This window comes from Bufo bufo, chromosome 2 (genome assembly GCF_905171765.1).
Source record: "Bufo bufo chromosome 2, aBufBuf1.1, whole genome shotgun sequence".
In the NCBI taxonomy this organism is placed as follows: Eukaryota; Metazoa; Chordata; class Amphibia; order Anura; family Bufonidae; genus Bufo; species Bufo bufo.
In genome coordinates, this window is record NC_053390.1 from 51,724,721 (window position 1) to 51,740,333 (window position 15,613).

Consider the following 15,613-nt stretch of genomic DNA (forward strand, 5'->3'; position numbering starts at 1 on the left):
TCCATCTGGATTGGTTCCACCAGGGCTGGATAATCTCGGCCTTGGACTCCCAGGACAGCACGACACCATAAAAGAGTTTGAGAATTAGGAGGCAAAGTCACAGGCTTAATATCACTAATCCTGGCAGTACAAATTTCTCCTTTCCCATTAGCAAACCTCTGCTGGGCACTTAACACAGTAATAGTCTTTTGAATCACCCTCCTGGAAGCAGAGGAAGCAGTGGGCAAAGTCTGGTGTAATACGGCAAGTATTTCAGAATAACAGTTTTTGAAGACATTGGTGCCTAGAATGACAGGATGTCCCCCTCTGTCGCCGGCCTGTACTACTATCACCCCCTGTTGAGGCAAGGTTACTTCTCCCACCTGCAGGGTGGGTTCCCAGTATCCGTGAATCTTTACTGGTTTGCCATTGCTAGCGATAATCTCCACCCAGGATTCAGGCGGCTGGGTTAACTGGTTGGTGTCCCAGAACTTTTCAAATGCAGGCAGCTGAATAGTAGTGACTTGAGACCCAGTATCTAATAGGGCTTCAAAGGGGACCCCGTTGATCTCTATATTGATTTTAGGATGGGATCCTACATACCGTGGCATCCAATTTGGATCCTCTGGACCTAGTGTTCTACCTCCCGAGGGGTGGTCCTCAGCCTCAGGGGTTGCCCGTTTAACTGCCAGCACGTGGATTCTGTGTGTCCCAGCTTTTTGCAGTATGTACACACGGGCCGCTTACGGCCTTTATTGCGCCTCCCAGGATCCCTGGGGTGAGTCTCTTGGTAAGGAGGTGGGAACGGCCTAGGAGGTGACAGGAACTCTTCCTCTGACATTATGGGTTTTTCCCATTCCTCTATCTTCCTGCACACTCTCTCTAGACTTTTGGTGAGGTGATTTACTTGCTCTGTCAGCATTGCGATAGTATCGGTAGCTGAAGCTTGAACAGCTTGACCGGCCTGAGCTTGGTTAGTGATAAGCGTTTTTGGCCTGCAGGCTGATGACTCAGGTGGGGTGCTCAACTCCGGAGATACTGCTGACCCCAGAATTTTTATAGCCAGTTCTTTAAAGTCCAGAAAGGCACTGTTAGGGTGCTGGGCGGACAGCATCTTTAATTGGGTCCTTATTTGCTCACTAGACACTCCGTTGATAAATTGTTCCCTCAGGGTCTGGTCCTGATTATCAGCCTCCTTGGGATCTATCTGAATTACAGCCCCTAAAGCCTCCTGAAGTGATAGGGCATAGTCACGGAGGGACTCACCGGACTTCTGTTTCTTGCCAAAGAAGTGCATCTTTATCTCTGAGGCAGTCCTTGTTTCAAAAGTGGCCCTGAGGTGGGTGAATATCTGTTCTAGAGTACTCCACTCAGTAGCAGGCCAGGATAATACTTCCCTGCGGGCAGCTCCCTCCAGTTGCGCTAGCAGGATTTCCATTTGCTGGTCGGCATTTATAGGGTACAGTTTGAATAATGCCAGCAACTTTTCTTTAAAGTCTCTTAGGGTATGGGTCTCTCCTTTATAGCGGGGAAACCATGGGGCCCCAAAATAGTAAGGCATGGTAAAGGGCATCATGCTGGGGGCTGTAGGATGATTAGGAGCCGCAAGCTCTCCCGGGGCCGGCTGCTCGGGAACTCCCGGTTCTGACATGTTAGTCTATTGAGATGTGGCCGCTGGCGACTAAAGGGGCCGGAACAATCCCCTTCCCTCCGGTTACAAGTCCTTACCGGTATCGCCGGGTTTGCGCAGTCCAAATCTCGAGACTCCGGACGTCCTGAGTACGCAGTGACGTAGAAGAAGCAGGGCCGTGGCGGTGCGATGATGAAGAGGGGCGGGATTCTCTGCGTCTTTGAAGGGATCCGCCCACGAAGGTCCTCAGCAGCGCGGGAAACTTTACTCCAGGCGACCGGTGGCCATCTTGGTCACCATTCCCTGACAGCAAGCAGGGTTGTTGAGGAGTGAATAATTTGTAATCCACAAAGTCCACTTTAAATAAACAGCCAATTTGTCACTTTGGTCACAGGGCAACGGTATAAGGCACAAAGTTCACGCTTCTTGCACTAGAAAGCGTGCGTATCCTGTTCGTGACGCCAAAAGAGAGGTGCAGCGTACTCAAGTTAGGTGTAGAGATGTTCCTGGGTGTTGTAGTGCAATAGACACTAACCTGAGACGGCTGACTCTCTGCAAGGGCAGGCGATGGTAGGAAATGTTCGTGACGCCAGTGCCAATTAAACTGTGGCACGCCGTTTGCTGGTAGTAGGAATAACGGAGGAACCACGTGATGTTAAAACAGTACTCAAACTTTAGTAGTCAGCATGCACGGACAAAGTTGGAAGCGCAGTTCCTTTGCAGACAGTTGGTGGCAGTACATTTGATGCAGGCAATATATATATATAGCAAGGTGACTTCAGAGTGTGAAACACAGGACTTGCAGTACAGGCGGCTTGCACTCTATTCCTGACTGATCCTGGAACATAGAAACTCTTCTCCAAGGCCCGATACCCTAGCTCTGGCGTATATCCTTGGGTTTATGATTATAAAGTACCTCCTCTGTTGTCTTGAGTACCTCTTGCTTTCCTGGTCTTGCCTCTGTCCCTCTCTACACAGACTCTGGAACCTTCTGACTGACCTCCTAGGCTAGGCCCTAGCCTATTTTATACTCAACTAGGAGCTCCCTCTGCTGGCAGGAGTAAAGATTGCCTGCAACAGGCCTAACTGGCTTAAAGGGACCTACACCTCGTAATCTAGCAGTGTCGGGTAACCTACCCGTATGCTGCAACAGTACCTGTGCACACCCCTCCACGTACTGACTGATGGTTCGGCCCCATTCAATTTCTGGGTCTCCAAATTGTCCACGTGGCCAGAGCTAGCCTTTTATGCCTTGGAGGTGCTGGCCTGCCCGGCGGCCAGCGTTTTGTCTGAACGTGTATTCAGCATGGCAGGGGGCGTCATTACAGACAAACGCAGCCGCCTGTCTACAGCCAATGTGGACAAGCTGACGTTCATAAAAATGAACCAGGCATGGATCCCACAGGACCTGTCCATCCCTTGTGCAGATTAGATATTAACTACCTCCCCTTAACAATATATTATTCTACTCCAGGGCACTTCCTCATTCAATACTATTTTTAATTTCATTTTACCATTATATTGCGGGGCAACCCAAAGTTGAATGAACCTCTCCTCTGTCTGGGTGCCGGGGCCTAAATGTGTGACAGTGGCCTGTTCCAGTGGTGGGTGACGTGAAGCCTGATTCTCTGCTATGACATGAAGACTTATTCTGTGCTGACATGAAGCCAAATTCTCTGTTACGGGACCTCTCTCCTCTGCCTGGGTGCCTGGGCCTAAATATGTGACAGTGGCCTGTTCCAGTGGTGGGTGACGTGAAGCCTGATTCTCTGCTATGACATGAAGACAGATTCTGCGCTGACATAAGGCCAGATTCTCTGTTACGGGACCTCTCTCCTCTGCCTGGGTGCCTGGGCCTAAATGTGTGACAGTGGCCTGTTCCAGTGGTGGGTGACGTGAAGCCTGATTCTCTGCTATGACATGAAGACAGATTCTGCGCTGACATAAGGCCAGATTCTCTGTTACGGGACCGCTCTCCTCTGTCTGGGTGCCGGGGCCTAAATGTGTGACAGTGGCCTGTTCCAGTGGTGGGTGACGTGAAGCCTGATTCTCTGCTATGACATGAATACAGATTCTGCGCTGACATAAGGCCAGATTCTCTGTTACGGGACCTCTCTCCTCTGCCTGGGTGCCTGGGCCTAAATGTGTGACAGTGGCCTGTTCCAGTGGTGGGTGGCGTGAAGCCTGATTCTCTGCTATGACATGAAGACAGATTCTGCGCTGACATAAGGCCAGATTCTCTGTTACGGGACCTCTCTCCTCTGCCTGGGTGCCTGGGCCTAAATGTGTGACAGTGGCCTGTTCCAGTGGTGGGTGACGTGAAGCCTGATTCTCTGCTATGACATGAAGACAGATTCTGCGCTGACATAAGGCCAGATTCTCTGTTACGGGACCGCTCTCCTCTGTCTGGGTGCCGGGGCCTAAATGTGTGACAGTGGCCTGTTCCAGTGGTGGGTGACGTGAAGCCTGATTCTCTGCTATGACATGAAGACAGATTCTGCGCTGACATAAGGCCAGATTCTCTGTTACGGGACTGCTCTCCTCTGTCTGGGTGCCGGGGCCTAAATGTGTGACAGTGGCCTGTTCCAGTGGTGGGTGACGTGAAGCCTGATTCTCTGCTATGACATGAAGACAGATTCTGCGCTGACATAAGGCCAGATTCTCTGTTACGGGACCGCTCTCCTCTGTCTGGGTGCCGGGGCCTAAATGTGTGACAGTGGCCTGTTCTAGTGGTGGGTGACGTGAAGCCTGATTCTCTGCTATGACATGAAGACAGATTCTGCGCTGACATAAGGCCAGATTCTCTGTTACGGGACCGCTCTCCTCTGTCTGGGTGCCGGGGCCTAAATGTGTGACAGTGGCCTGTTCCAGTGGTGGGTGACGTGAAGCCTGATTCTCTGCTATGACATGAAGACAGATTCTGCGCTGACATAAGGCCAGATTCTCTGTTACGGGACCTCTCTCCTCTGCCTGGGTGCCTGGGCCTAAATGTGTGACAGTGGCCTGTTCCAGTGGTGGGTGACGTGAAGCCTGATTCTCTGCTATGACATGAAGACAGATTCTGCGCTGACATAAGGCCAGATTCTCTGTTACGGGACCGCTCTCCTCTGTCTGGGTGCCGGGGCCTAAATGTGTGACAGTGGCCTGTTCCAGTGGTGGGTGACGTGAAGCCTGATTCTCTGCTATGACATGAAGACTGATTCTGCGCTGACATGAAGCCAGATTCTCTGCTATGGCATGAAGAGACTGATTCTCTGCTTACATGAAGCCAGATTCTTTGCTATGGCATGAAGAGACTGATTCTCTGCTGACGTGAAGCCAGATTCTCTGCTATGGGACCTCTGTCCAATTGATATTGGTTCATTTTTATTTTTTTAATTTTTATTTTAATTCATTTCCCTATCCACATTTGTTTGCAGGGGATTTACCTACATGTTGCTGCCTTTTGCAGCCCTCTAGCTCTTTCCTGGGCTGTTTTACAGCCTTTTTAGTGCCCAAAAGTTCGGGTCCCCATTGACTTCAATGGGGTTCGGGTTCGGGACGAAGTTCGGATCGGGTTCGGATCCCGAACCCGAACATTTCCGGGAAGTTCGGCCGAACTTCTCGAACCCGAACATCCAGGTGTTCGCTCAACTCTAGTGTTTAGTAATAAAGGGCCCATTATTTTACTCTTAGACATTATTAAATGTTAAGTTTTAAATATAATAAGCTACCCATCAGTGTGAATTTACCATTCTTGTCTTGGACACAACAACTCCCAGCCAGGGGCAGACATATCGCCTGTGCAGCCAATTCAGCTGCACTGGGACCCGGCGTGTGAGGGGGCCCATTCATACTAGTGAGCGCTTCTGAAAGCGCTCACTAGTATCACACAAGTGAGCGCATCCAGAAGCGCTCACTAGAATGAATGGGCCCCCTCTAGTATGCAAGAGAGAGGTGGTGGCGGTGGAGAAGCGCTTACTTACCCCTCCGGCTCCGCGGCTCCTCTGGCCTGACTGAGTACAGCGCGCACTATGACCAGATGCTGTACGCAGTCAGGTCACGTGACTGTGCAGCGCGGGCTGCACATGGATATGGGGGGCCTGAATGAGCATATGGGGGTGCCTGAATAAATAATTAACAGCTGATATTGGGGGTTGGGGGTATGTGCTCATGACTCTGGGGGTTCTGAGCAAGTGACATATGGGTGGGTGGGGAGCCTGAGCAATTGACATATGGGGGCCTGCCTATTTTATATACTGGCAGACATCTTGTATATTCGCACACATTGGGGGCACTATGGAGGGGGAGGAGCAATATGGGGGCCCTATATTATATACTGGCACAAATGGGGGCCACTATGGAGAAGGGGGGAAAGGAGCACTATGGGGGCATCTTCTGGGGCCCTATCTTATATACTGACAGACATGGGGGGCACTATGGAGGGGAGGAGCATGTTGGGGGCCCTATCTTAAATACTAGCACACATGGGGGGCACTATGGAGAAGGGGGGTGCACTATGAAGGCATCTACTGGGGAGCCTATCTTATATACTGGCAAACATGGGGGGCACTATGGAGAAGGGGGGAGAGGAGCACTATTGGGGTTATTATATAGGGAAATTATACTGGCACACATTATGGTAGCATTTTATACTGGCACATTGTCAGGCACCATGGCGATAAGGGGAGGGGCACGATATAGGAGTATTTTATACTGCCGCAAATTATAGGGCACTATGGGGACTTTGTCTCAACTGGGGGCACTAAGAGTGTTTTTTGGGCACACAGTAGGGGGCATTGGCACACATTATGAGGGCACTATGGGGACATTGGATCTACAGGGGGCACTAAGAGGAGGTATTTTTCATACTGCCACACAACAGGGCATTTTTATTTTTACTGTAAAATTATTACTACCGGGGGCATTATGGTGGGCTTTTTTACAGTTTTACTTCTGGGACACAGTGGGATTTTATTACTGTAAGGGCACTATTACTACTACGTGTTGTCTGGTAGATAATTATTTCTATTTGTGGGACTTTGGGGAGCACTGTTACTTTGGTGGGCACCCTGGCACGGTATCAGCTTAGCACAATTATTTTTGGGGAACATTATGGTTACACTATTAGTGTCAGGGACACTGTTTCCTGAGCACTGTTATTTTTTAGGACAATGTGTGCCAATAATTATTGAAGGGGAACTATCTGTGTGTAACTTGTATAGCGAGCACAGCGGGCACAGTATTGGGGGTGGCAGGATGGGGTGTTCAGAAGGTTGGAGGATGATGGAAAAGTAGGAAACTAAGATGTCTGTCTGTCAAACTCTGCAGAGAGAAGAGATGGCTGAAAGAAATCATCATGGCGGTCTGGTCTGAAAGGAGAAGATGAGGACAGAGAAGATCTACATCAAAGAAGATGTCACTGGATGGAAGAGGTATGTGGACCTGTATTAGGCTACCTTCACATCTGCGTTAGTGATTCTGGCAGGCTGTTCCAGCTGAGAATTCACTGGATCCGGCACTGCTGGATGCAGACAGAATGCCCGCCGACCCCATTGACTATAATGGGGTACGGCAGAGATTTGGCCACAATCTGGAGAATCAGCGGGACACAAACCGCTGCAAGCTGCGGTTTGTGTCCGGCCGATTCCTTGCATTTTCTGCCGGAGCGTAGTGTCGCAGGTGTGAAAGTAGCCTTACCCTGGGGGGGCCAGACACATTCTTTGCACAGGGGCCCTCTGCTGTCTGTGTCCGCCCCTGCTCCCAGCATACCTTTAACATTGTTCAGGTTATACTAGAAGGTGTCATTTCATATGGTAGAGGCCTGCCTGCCCTGATACTGATACCCGTGCTGTGTTTTATGTATTGAAACTGGTTCTAGTACTATATGTATGTACTTACCTAGATTCTGATGCTGTGTTTCTGTACTGAGCTAAGTTCTTGTACAGTATTTATGTTATAAGCTTGGTTCTGTTGCTGTATTTATATGTCGAGGTTGCTGTATTTGTTATAAGCTTGGTTCTGGAGCTGTATAAATGTAATGATCTCGGTTCTGTTGCTCTATATAATGTAATGTAATCAGCTTGTTTTTTATATTTATTTCATGAGCCTGGTCCTGTATTTATATACTGCAGTTGGTTCCAGGGTTGCATTTATGTAATGAATTTGGTTCTGTTGCTGTGTATATGTAATGAGCCTGGTTCTAGTGCTGTATTTATATAATGACCTTGGTTCTGGTGCTGTATTTATGTAATGTTCTTGGTTCTGCTGCTGTATTTAGGTAGCGAGTTTGGTTCTGGTGCTGTGTATATGTAATGAGCCTGGTTCTAGTGCTGCATTTATATAATGACCTTGGTTCTGGTGCTGTATTTATGTAATGACCTTGGTTCTGGTGCTGTATATGCAGTGGCTACTCTAGGAACAATATATAGGGGGGGACATAAGATACTACAGTCAAAAATGGGGGGCACTAATAATTTTTGCCACTTAATCATACTACTGAAAAAAAATGAAATAAGTATATATAAATAAGATTACAAAATGTGAGTATTGAGGTATGCATGGATACCTTTTTATTGTACTAACCTAATGCATTTTTTTTTATGAGATGACGGTTTGATTAGTACTATTTTAGGGTGCATATGACTTTTTGATCGCTTGGTGTTACACTGTTTGTGATATAAGGTGACAAAAAATTGCTTTTTTGGCACAGTTTTTTTTTTTTATGGTGTTCACCTGAGGGGTTAAGTCATGTAATATTTTTATAGAGCAGGTTCTTACGGACACGGCGACACCTAATATGTCAACTTTTTTTTTATTTATTTCACTTTAGCACAATAATAGCAGTTTTGAAGCAAAAAAAAAAAATCCTATTTTAGTGTCTCCATTGTCTGAGAGTGATAGCTTTTTTATTTTTTGACCGATTGTCTTAGATAGGATCTCATTTTTTGCGGCATAAGATGGCGGTTTGATTGGTACTATTTGGGGGGGCATACGCCTTTTTGATCGCTTGGTATTACACTTTTTGTGATGTAAGGTGACAAAAAATGCTGCTGCCTTTAGCAGAAGCCTGATCCGGCTTAGCTATACCATGGCAAGCCGGAAGCCTGTGAAGGCGTCCGGTTGCCATGGTAACCATCAGACGCTGCCACAACAGAGCAGCGGCTGATAAGGGAAGGAGCCCCCTCCCTCTGTGATCCTGTCAAGTATCGGGTGGCTGCAACGGCATAGCAGCGCCCGATGGGAGAGGGAGGGAGCTCCCTCCCTGTTAACCCCTCCCATACAGCTGACACTATGCGAAACCGCTCGGCCATCCTGAAAACATCTTGGTTCTGGTGCTGTATTTATATATATATTGATTGTGGTTCATGTGCACTATTTATCTTGTTAGTTCCAGCAGACAGGCACACTGCACATTTTCCCCCATTATCACAGTGCATACATGATACAGTATTTATTTACATTGTATATTGATATAGTATATTTGGCATATTACAATTGTGTTATTTGAAAATGTTAAAGGAAAATTCCCATTTTAGGCTACTTTCACACTAGTGTTTTAGTTTTCCGGTATTGAGATCCGTCATAGCGGCTCAATACCGGAAAAAACTCTTCAATTTTGTCCCCATTCATTGTCATGGGGGACAAAACTGAACTGAGCAGAACAGAATGCTCCAAAATGCTTTCCGTTCCATTTAGTTGTGTTCCCAGACCGGAGAGCAAACCGCAACATGTTGTAGTTTGCTACCCGTCCTGGGATGCGGAGTAAGATGGATCCGGCATGACCCCCAATGCAAGTCAATGGGGACGGATCCGTTTTCTCTGCCACAATCTGCCACAATAGAAAACGGATCCGTCCTCCATTGACTTTCGGTGGAGTTCATGCCGGATCCGTCTTGGGTATGTTAAAGATAATACAACCGGATCTGTTCATAACGGATGCAAACGGTTGTATTATCAGTAACAAAAGCATTTTCGCTGAACCCTGCCGAATCCAGCAAATACCGCTAGTGTGAAAGTAGCCTTAAAATGTGCGGCATAAGTGTAACGCCCCATAGGTGCATTACCACTTCTGAACCCCGCTACTGTCTATATTGGTTAACCTAATGTCATCTGTGCGTTTATTTCCAAGTCCTATATAATGTGCATTTCCTATATTGTAACTGTTATGTTCAATTGTAATATGCCTGGTTCAACAACAGGTGGCAGCAAACACGGCAGAGCTACAGTTATATAGAGTGGACCTTTCCATTCCATTCTAAACCCCGTGGAGGAGTGGGCGAGTCCCATTTCCTGCAGGAAGGGTGGGGACCAGTTTTAGTTAGTTCAGCTTACCCCCTGCTAGGGGAAGGTTCTAGTTTACCCCCTGTCAAGGGAGGGTGTGCAGCAGGTGCACGTCCCTGTTGGACATGCCTTGCCCAGGCCAGTTGGAGCACCTTCAGCTCAGCTGGATATGGAGGCAGAAGCTTAAAGCCTCAGGAGAGGGAGACTCCCTGGTATAGCATAAATAAGAGTCAGACTACAAGAGAGAAGTTGCAGCACCCTGAGAAAGCTAAGTTATACAGCTATCCTGTCAGCACAGCAGAGCCAGAGAGCAACAGACATAACAGAGAGGAGTTTGCCTGCCACAGTTAGTGCTTAAGCCTACTGGGAACCAAGACCAAGCCTGAAACTGTTTGGAGAAACGTTTAATGAAAGTAATGCTGTTATCAACTTCATCACAAGGTCTGGACTCAAGTTATTTCTTCAAATCCCTCCATTATTCCCCCTATTTTTCTGCTTTCGGAGCCAACGACTGGGGTCTAGCGTATCCAGGTAGGAGCATCGTGACACATGCACCAACATTGAGGGACATTTAGATCACCCTGCTAAAAAGGGGCCCTGTGCCCTTGCTGCTTCACTGCAACTGGCGTCACGAAAAACCTTTTTTTTATGGGACTCTTCGCCGTGCGCCAGACGACTGCCTAAGCATAAAAGTATAAATGTCTGAAATGTCTATAACATCCTTCCCTAGAATGGAGAACTAACCCCCCACCCCTACCCCTACCCTATACTCCCTGTCCCTGAATGCAAGGGAATATAGAAATACAGAAACAGCTGATTGGGCTGAGCTACATTGTTTCTGTAGCTTCCATACAAGTGAATGGACGTTAGGCCTCATGCACACGAACGTTGTTTGTTTCCGTGTCCGTTCCAGTTTTTTTGCGGATAGGATGCGGACCCATTCATTTCAATGGGTCCGCAAAAAATGCGGGCAGCACACTGTGTGCTATCCGCATCCGTATGTCCGTTCCGTAGCCCCGCCAAAAAATATAACATGTCCTATTCTTCTCTGTCTTAGGCATTGTGACAATGGATCCTCAAAAAAAACGGATGGCATACGGATGTCATCCGTTTTTTTTTTGGCAGACCGCAAAACACATACGGTCATGTGCATGTAGCCTTATGGAATCAGAGTAGCACAGCCCGCTATGGTGTTTCCTCAGTTACAGAAAGAGTGTAACTCAATGTACTGGACGGATTCCCATTCACTTATATGGGAGCTATGGAAAGAGTGCAGCCTATCCCAATTGGCTGTTTCCATAGTCCTGACCACCTCTGTCGCTGCATCCACATAGGAGGAGAACAGCGGAGGGGTCCATTCTGAGATGAGAATACCCCTTTAAACATAATACCTGCCAACATTTGTCAGCTGGCATTCTGGAGAACGGGGTTGGCGTCATGCAATGGAATTTTTTTTATTTTTTTACATCATCATGCCCCCTTTTTAAAGACCTCACCCCTTTGTACTTAGCTTTGCCCCATTTGTGCAGCACACCACTTTTTTTTTTGTGGTGCAACGCCCCGCCCCCTGAGTGCATCACCCCGCCTTCTGAATGCATGCCCCACCCCGTGATGCAGCATTCCAGTGCCACATACAGTTAAAATACACGGAGGCCTGCTTTTCGGGAGAATGCAGCCCTCCAAAACTGGTCCCAGGAAATATGCCAACTCCACTGGGAGCACGGGAGGTCTCGTTTTTTTTAATTTTGGGATGTAAAAAATGCTTTTCCACATCGTGCTACGCTGTGGGCCTGTTGTTAATAATTCGCATCCCCTTCCTTGCGACACAGTGACCCAGTCCTGAGGTTAGTTTGCGACACCAGATCATGCTGGGAGATAGATATATCCCATAAATAATTGATAGACCTTTCTTTTAATGGACGACTTAACAACGAAGCCCTAACGGGCATTTCAAAAATGAAAAAAAAAAAAAGAGGGAACAAAAACAGGCATTTCCCTACAGACATGTCGTAAGACGTTCGCGCGGTTTCACTTTCACTTGTCTATCACGATGGCAGCGTATTTATTCGTCATTCCCCCAGGAGATGGCGCAAACGAGCTCTTATACTCTGAGCACGAGACGTACAAGCAGGAAGGAGCGACAAGGAAATGCAGCACCTGAGAAGCACTGGCTGCGGAGCAGAGATGTCGGCGGGCTCTCAGCAGCAGTTTTATGCCCTTAATATAAATTCTCTACAGGAGCCCGTCCTTCAGAAAGTGTGCGAACTGCTGGACCAGACCAGCGACAGAGGGTGGAGGAAACTGGCCGCCACCATCGCTAAGAACAGTCGCTTCAGACTAAGGTAAAACCTTACAGATCTTTCCTGTCAGATGCAAGACCTGGGGCTCTGATTTCTCCGGCGTAAAGACAGAAATTGTATTTTATCAGCTGGTGCCGATGGGGTTTTTACCGTACGGCGCCGATGTTAGACTGTCGCCCCTGGCGCCTTCAACTGAAGCATAAATTATGTGTAAATGGACTCATGAAAATGGACTTTTAAAAATCAGTTTTGTTCCTTGAGACACGTTACTGGTCACTAGATGTTATCGGCCCAGAAATGGGATTGCACGCCCTACCTGCTTAAGGGTCGATCCTAAAAGGGTACGGCGGCACGGAACGGATTTTCCGCAGTGGAATTTCCTCTGTGGTCTCGTTCTGTTCCCAAAAACAAAATCTTCATCAAAACTGCAGAAAAAAAAATCGACGTGAGTTACATGTGCGATTGGTCGCAAGATTTTGATGCGGGTTTTAGCCTAGGATTGCTCATCGCCAAGGGGGAAATCCGTGCCGGAGATCCGCAGCATAAACTGACGCACCGTGGGTCAATTTAAGCTGCAGATTTAGTTTTTCGCAGCACGTGGATGAGAGTTCTTCAAATCTCATCCATTTCACTGGTACTGCAAAAGGCACGCAAATCCGCCTCATGTGAACATGCACGATTGACGCGCTGCAGACTTCGCAGGTGAAGTTCCGCTTGGAAAAAGTCTGCACCGTGTATAGGAGATTTTTGGAAATCTCATCAACTTAGCTGGTACTGGGAAAATTCACACGTAATACGTACTGCGTACCCTTAAAAGGATTTTCCCGTTTTATATTAAAGAATGCTTGGACTGGGCGAAAATGTCTGTATGTGGCTCAGTGATAGAAAACAGAGGGTGGGTATTAGTGGTACACACTCAGATTGGGTCCCTGTCACTAGTGGGGTACCTCAGGGGTCAGTATTGGAGAGGTCACTGTCACTAGTGGGGTACCACAGGGGTCAGTATATATACACTACAGAGGACAGTATACTGTATATATACACTACAGAGGACAGTATACTGTATATATACACTACAGAGGACAGTATACTGTATATATACACTACAGAGGACCGTATACTGTATATATATACACTACAGAGGACCGTATACTGTATATACACTACAGAGGACCGTATACTGTATATACACTACAGAGGACAGTATACTGTATATATACACTACAGAGGACAGTATACTGCATATATACACTACAGAGGACAGTATACTGTGTATATATATATACTATAGAGGACAGTATACTGTGTATATATATATATATATATATATATATATACACACTACAGAGGACAGTATACTGTGTATATACACTACAGAGGACAGTATACTGTGTATATACACTACAGAGGACAGTATACTGTGTATATATACACTACAGAGGACAGTATACTGCATATATACACTACAGAGGACAGTATACTGTGTATATATACACTACAGAGGACAGTATACTGTATATATACACTAAAGAGGACAGTATACTGTGTATATACACTACAGAGGACAGTATACTGTATATATACACTACAGAGGACAGTATACTGTGTATATATACACTACAGAGGACAGTATACTGTATATATATACTACAGAGGACCGTATACTGTATATATACACTACAGAGGACCGTATACTGTATATATACACTACAGAGGACCGTATACTGTATATATACACTACAGAGGACCGTATACTGTATATACACTACAGAGGACCGTATACTGTATATACACTACAGAGGACAGTATACTGTATATATACACTACAGAGGACAGTATACTGCATATATACACTACAGAGGACAGTATACTGTGTATATATATACTATAGAGGACAGTATACTGTATATATATATATATATATACACTACAGAGGACAGTATACTGTATATATACACTACAGAGGACAGTATACTGTGTATATACACTACAGAGGACAGTATACTATGTATATATACACTACAGAGGACAGTATACTGTGTGTATATATATACTACAGAGGACCGTATACTGTATATATATATATATATATATACTACAGAGGACCGTATACTGTATATATATATATACTACAGAGGACAGTATACTGTATATATACACTACAGAGGACAGTATACTGTGTATATACACTACAGAGGACAGTATACTGTGTGTATATATATACTACAGAGGACCGTATACTGTATATATATATATATATATATATATATATACACTACAGAGGACCGTATACTGTAAATATATATACTACAGAGGACAGTATACTGTATATATACACTACAGAGGACAGTATACTGTATATAAATACTACAGAGGACAGTATACTGTATATAAACACTACAGAGGACCGTATACTGTATATATACACTACAGAGGACAGTATACTGTGTATATATATATACTACAGAGGACCGTATACTGTATATATACACTACAGAGGACAGTGTACTGTATATATATATATATATACATACTGCAGAGGACAGTATACTGTATATATACACTACAGAGGACAGTATACTGTGTATATATATATACATACTACAGAGGACAGTATACTGTATATATACACTACAGAGGACAGTATACTGTGTATATACACTACAGAGGAAAGTATACTATATATATATATACACACATACTACAGAGGACAGTATACTGTATATATACACTACAGAGGACAGTATACTGTGTATATATATATACTACAGAGGACCGTATACTGTGTATATATATATATATATATATATATATATATATATACACTGCTCAAAAAAATAAAGGGAACACTTAAACAACACAATGTAACTCCAAGTCAATCACACTTCTGTGAAATCAAACTATCCACTTAGGAAGCAACACTGAGTGACAATCAATTTCACATGCTGTTGTGCAAATGGAATAGACAACAGGTGAAAATTATAGGCAATTAGCAAGACACCCCCAATAAAGGAGTGGTTCTGCAGGTGGTAACCACAGACCACTTCTCAGTTCCTATGCTTCCTGGCTGATGTTTTGGTCACTTTTGAATGCTGGCGGTGCTTTCACTCTAGTGGTAGCATGAGACGGAGTCTACAACCCACACAAGTGGCTCAGGTATTGCAGGTTATCCAGGATGGCACATCAATGCGAGCTGTGGCAAGAAGGTTTGCTGTGTCTGTCAGCGTAGTGTCCAGAGCATTGAGGCACTACCAGGAGACAGGCCAGTACATCAGGAGACGTGGAGGAGGCCGTAGGAGGGCAACAACCCAGCAGCAGGACCGCTACCTCCGCCTTTGTGCAAGGAGGAACAGGAGGAGCACTGCCAGAGCCCTGCAAAACGACCTCCAGCAGGCCACAAATGTGCATGTGTCTGCTCAAATGGTCAGAAACAGACTCCATG

General features: G+C 45.9%; 1 protein-coding gene across 3 annotated transcripts in view; it reads left to right on the forward strand.

The window, feature by feature from the left end:
• The window catches only part of MALT1 (MALT1 paracaspase), a 223,675-nt gene that overhangs the window by 83,555 nt on the left and 124,507 nt on the right, over positions 1 to 15,613 (forward strand). For 2 of the 3 annotated variants that reach the window (XM_040421073.1, XM_040421074.1), the window contains exon 1: positions 11,991 to 12,213. The exons of the other annotated variant lie outside the window; for it this stretch is intronic. In XM_040421073.1, the coding sequence (XP_040277007.1) occupies positions 12,020 to 12,213 (194 nt within the window). In that variant the 5' untranslated portion in view covers positions 11,991 to 12,019. Of the gene's footprint in view, positions 1 to 11,990; positions 12,214 to 15,613 lie in introns of those variants that run through there. 3 annotated transcript variants of the gene reach the window in all.